Source organism: Hippopotamus amphibius, chromosome 8 (assembly GCF_030028045.1).
Source record: "Hippopotamus amphibius kiboko isolate mHipAmp2 chromosome 8, mHipAmp2.hap2, whole genome shotgun sequence".
In the NCBI taxonomy this organism is placed as follows: domain Eukaryota; kingdom Metazoa; phylum Chordata; class Mammalia; order Artiodactyla; family Hippopotamidae; genus Hippopotamus; species Hippopotamus amphibius.
The window spans coordinates 77,177,917-77,182,457 of NC_080193.1; the positions used below are offsets into that span (position 1 = coordinate 77,177,917).

Here is a 4,541-nt window from a genome sequence, read left to right on the forward strand (position 1 = left end):
CATCATTGTACAGATGAGGAAACTGAAGCACAGGGGGATGAAAGTAACGCAGCTAGTAGGAGGCAGAGCCAGGATTCAAGGTAGCCTGACCCCCAAAGCCATGCTCTTTACACCTCTGCTGGCTTTCACACGCAAAGTAGTGTTGGTCCAGCAGCCCTTCCTGTGGAGAACCCCCATTTCTGGGCTGACCTTGGCCCCAGAGGTGGACACAAGTCCTAGGCCAAGTAACGAGGTATTTCATTCCCATGGCCTCAGTGATTGGTTCAGCAGAGAGTGTGGGAGCCAAGCCAGGCCCAGCAGTGTCACCGCCGCCCCCCACCCCCACCCCACCGCTGCCGGGACTCTCCTGCCAGAGCCAGTGGAAACGAGGGCCTCTCTCTTTCCAGGAAGGTGGCTGAGCGCCTACAAATGAAGCCAGCACAGGGGAGCTGAGCTGGACAGACAGAGCCCTGAGGACACGGCTGAGCCCTGGGTCCAAACACGCCTGCACTTGGCACTTGTGCTAGTTGGCTAATCCCTTCCCTTAACCTGGGTCGAACTTGGTTTCTATCTTTTATTCACCTTTGCAGTCTCAGTGCCTATCAGTGCCTGGTGCACGTACCTGGTTCATACAATATTTGTTGGAAGCATTTGGGGTCCACCCTGGCAGCTCTATTGTCTGTGCTTTGCTCTGGGCTCTGGGCAGGTTGAGCTGCTCAGGCACCCTGCCCCACCAAGCACCCACAATGCCTGCCTCGACTTTTGTCATCCTTGTCTCTGTCAGGGACACCATCTCTCCTCTTTTTTCAGGTCTGACTCAAGGAGGTCCTGATGCTGGGATCTGGACTGGCAATCTCCCTCCTCTGAATTCTTTGCTTCTACTACATGGGGACAGTTCACATCTCACCTACAGGAAGTGGAAACTCCTTGAGGGAAGGGGGTAGACACACCTGGTTGTCTTTTCATCCCCTTGGGACCTGGTATCAGATCCTCACAGGAGCCATCTGCCAGGTAGGGGTGGTAGACCCATGTCTCTGGGGGTCAGGCAGGCGACCTCAGTACTGATGTAAGCCAGGTAGTTGCCTCTAAAGTGGGCAGCTCAGCTGCCGGTTGCCCAGAAGAAATAAGGCCCCTAGGTTTCTCAAGAGAAGCAGAAATCCATATTTTTATTTAAAATCTCCTGGCTTTGGGACTTCCCTAGTGGCACAGTGGTTAAGAATCACCTGCCAAGGCAGGGGACTCGGGGTTCGATCCCTGGTCCGGGAAGATCCCACATGCAGCAGAGCAACTAAGGCCGTGCGCCACGACTCCTGAGCCTGTGCTCTAGAGCCCGCGAGCCACAGCTACTGAACTCATGTGCCGCAGCAATCGAAGCCTGCGAGCCTAGAGCCCATGCTCTGCAACAAGAGAAGCCACCGCAATGAGAAGCCAGCTCTCTGCAATGAAGAGTAGCCCCCACTTGCTGCAACTAGAGAAAGTCCAGCACAGCAACCAAGACCCAACGCAGCCAATAAAACAAACAAACAAACAAAAAAGAATCCACCTGCCAGTGCAGGGGACACAGGTTTGATCCCTAGTCCAGGAAGATCCCACATGCTGTGAAGCACCTAAGCCCGTGCGCCACTACTGTGTCTGTGCACCACAGCTATTCAAGCCTGAATGCCTAGAGCCCGGGCTCCACAACAAGAGAAGCCACCACACTGAGAAGCCGCTGTGTCACAATGAAGAGTAGCCCGCAAAGAGTAGCCCCCGCTCACCACAACTAGAGAAAGCCTGTGCACAGTAAGGAAGACCCAGTGCAGCCAAAAAAAAAAACCCCAAAAAACAAAAAAACTCTTGGCTTTTAAATATCAGCAACTAATTCACAATTTAAGAAACACTGTGTAGGGCAAACAAATGCATCAGTGGGCTGGTTTCAGCCAAGGTCTCCCATTTGAAGACTCTTCTGGGAATGAGTAATGCATGAATGAAGGACTCCGTGGCCAGGGCTGCAGCGTGAAGGCGTGTGGGTTGTGACCCGTGTAAGGCACCGGGCCGAGGGCAGGAGTCGGGGCTGATGTCCAGCCAGATCTTCACTCACCAAGTCATGTGGCCAATATGGCACTGTGTCCAGCCAGAGGGTGAGCTGGTGCCTTGCCTCAGCAGGTGGCTCCCTTTCCAAGGTGGACAGATCACAGCCAAGAGTCAAAACCATGTAAAGAGACCTGGGTCTAGACTGACCAACTTATCCTGGTTCTCCTGAGATTTTCTTGGTTTTAAATTTGAAAGTCTCATATTCCAGGAACCCCAGGCAAACCAGGGGGGGTTGGCCACCCTACCTAGATTCCTGATCCCTCCAGCCTGCTGGAGGCTAATAGCCATGGTGGCTGAAATGTGTGAAGTCATTAAGTGCCAGACATCATGCGTTAGGACCTGTGTTGTTTCTCCTTTGTCTCATAACATCTTCATGGTGTGTGTTTGTTATTTTTCTACAGAGGAGAGTTGGAGGTTCAGAGGCTGAAGGGATTGGCCCATGGCCAGTAGTGGTGCTGGCGTCTGAGACCACACTGGTCTCGCTCTGTGCTCTCAACCCTACTCTCAGCCCAGCAGGGTGGCCTGAGCCTGCTAAGCCAGTAGGCCCCGGAGAAGGCCCAGGTCTCACTTCCACAGAAAAGCACTTACCAGGTTACAGGTCCAGCCAGGATCAATTTTTGCAGATCTGAGCCCCCCATGTCTGGCCTCCCAGGCCTGCCCAGTCCCTTCTCTTTCTGCACTTTAGCTTCCAGCCCCTGAATGGGACAACCTGAGAAGCCCTCAGGGGACACCTTTCTGTTTCCAGAACACCCTAGCCCCTTCCTGTCCCTCTACCCTGTGCCTGATGCACAAAGGATGAGGCTGGCGCTTGGAAAATAAACGTTCCCGAGGATTTATTGCCCAGTCTGGGAGAGCCATCCAGGGCAGGGGTGGCCGAGAGAGCAGGGCATGAATGTCCCTGGGGCCTCAGGAGGCTGCCCAGTGCGGGGTCTAGTTCAAGTTGGTGCCGGCATGGGCCGAGCGTGGGGTGAGATGACTGGTCAGGTAACGCATGGCCGAGTGGATGCCCTCTATGGTCCTCTGCTCCACTGATTCCAGCATGTGGGTGATGAAGCGCAGAGCCGAGTTGGTCCCCACCGCCAGCCTGGAAGACAAGGCGGAGCTGGCGCTCCCCAGGATGCTGGAGATGGAGCGCAGGCTGGGCCCTGTGCTGTGCAGCAGGTCTGACACGGAGCTGTGGCCGGAGGCCAGGATGCCCGTGGCCATGCCCATGGTGGTGTCAGACCACACCAGGATGTCTGCCAGGGAGCTGATGGACCCCTCGCCCCCACCCAGCAAGCTGGTCATGGAGCGCATGTAGTTGTTCTCCTCGCTGGCCATGCAGTCCGGGGGCCTCCTCCCCAGGGCTGCCACTTGGGGGCTCGGCGAGGTGGGGGCTGATGGCAAAGCACCAGTGTCAGGGTTCAAGGCCTCTGGACCCTCAAGTTTCTCCTTAACGGCTTCAGCAATGTCAGCAGCCTGAGTATCAAGTTGGTCGTTGGCATCTGCCTGAGTGACAGGCTGAGCCTCCACATTTGGGGGGAACTGTACCTCAGCACTTGAGGTAGATGGAGATAGTTCCTGCTCCCTGTCTGGGATGGCTGCTGTTTGTGGTGTCTCTTCCTTAATCAGGGAGTAAAGTTGGAAAATCTGAGGATTCTGTGTCATCCTCGAATCCCGCACCAACACTTTTTGCACTAGGTTCTGGAAGCCCGCGGGACTTTGCAGGGCACCGGGGGCTGGGTGGGCAAGCAGGGCCGTGGGCTTCTTGGGCTCCTGGGCACGCCCCTCAGCAGCTTCATGCTTGTCCTTGTCCCCAGACGCTGACGTGGCCCCCAAGGTGGCTGGCTTGCTGGAGGCCTGATCTACATCCTGCTGTTCAGCCGACGCTGCAGAGCCATGAGCTGCTGCGACACCTGCAAGGAGGGGGACCTGACTTTGGAACCTCACTGTTGGGATGTCTGTAGACCTGCTGTCACCATGTGTAGGGATGCTGGCAGCTCTGGCCTCTCCCGAGGGCACGGTGGTCATCTGGGCCCTCTGTTGCTTGTGCTGGTTGAGGGAGTGGCCATGGCCCCTCTGGGCTGAGTTGTCCAGGTGGTGAGGTCACAGGGGGCTATTGAAGCTGGTGATGTCACAGGCAGCTGTAGAGCAAAGGTCCAAGCCTCCTGAGTGGCTGTCCTAGTGGGCTGAGTCTATGGGACTATTTGTAGCCATGTTTGCCGATGTCCAAGGAGAGAAAGGCAAATGTCTTGGAAAAGTGTGGAGACTGTACACAGGTGCAGGTGCCCATCTGGCTCTGACTCTGATGAAAGAGAATGGGACACAGATGTTGATTTACAATAAATGTTGTAAGGAACCACTCCCAGCACCTCTCTGTCCACACTGATTTGGCCAGTCTTTCTGCAGAGACAGTTTCGCAGCAGTGGTGACTAGGAACAAGTGAAGGCTAAGGGCCTGGGCAACTCCCAGCCCTGACGGTCTTTGATTGTGGGGAGCTATAGACTGAA

The 4,541-nt window shown here is 55.5% G+C and overlaps 1 protein-coding gene across 1 annotated transcript; it reads right to left on the reverse strand.

Annotated features, from left to right (window-relative positions):
- Positions 1-2,982: 2,982 nt before the first annotated feature.
- TEX44 (testis expressed 44) lies at positions 2,983-4,062 on the reverse strand. Its single transcript, XM_057746488.1, has one exon. It carries the CDS (start codon positions 4,060-4,062, stop codon positions 2,983-2,985), a length of 1,080 nt encoding a protein of 359 aa, XP_057602471.1.
- Between the last annotated feature and the right edge of the window lie 479 nt (positions 4,063-4,541).

What these genes read in the sequence shown, in the direction of transcription:
- TEX44 (XM_057746488.1), bottom strand. Translation starts at nt 4,062, where the DNA reads ATGACCACCGTGCCCTCGGGAGAGGCCAGAGCTGCCAGCATCCCTACA.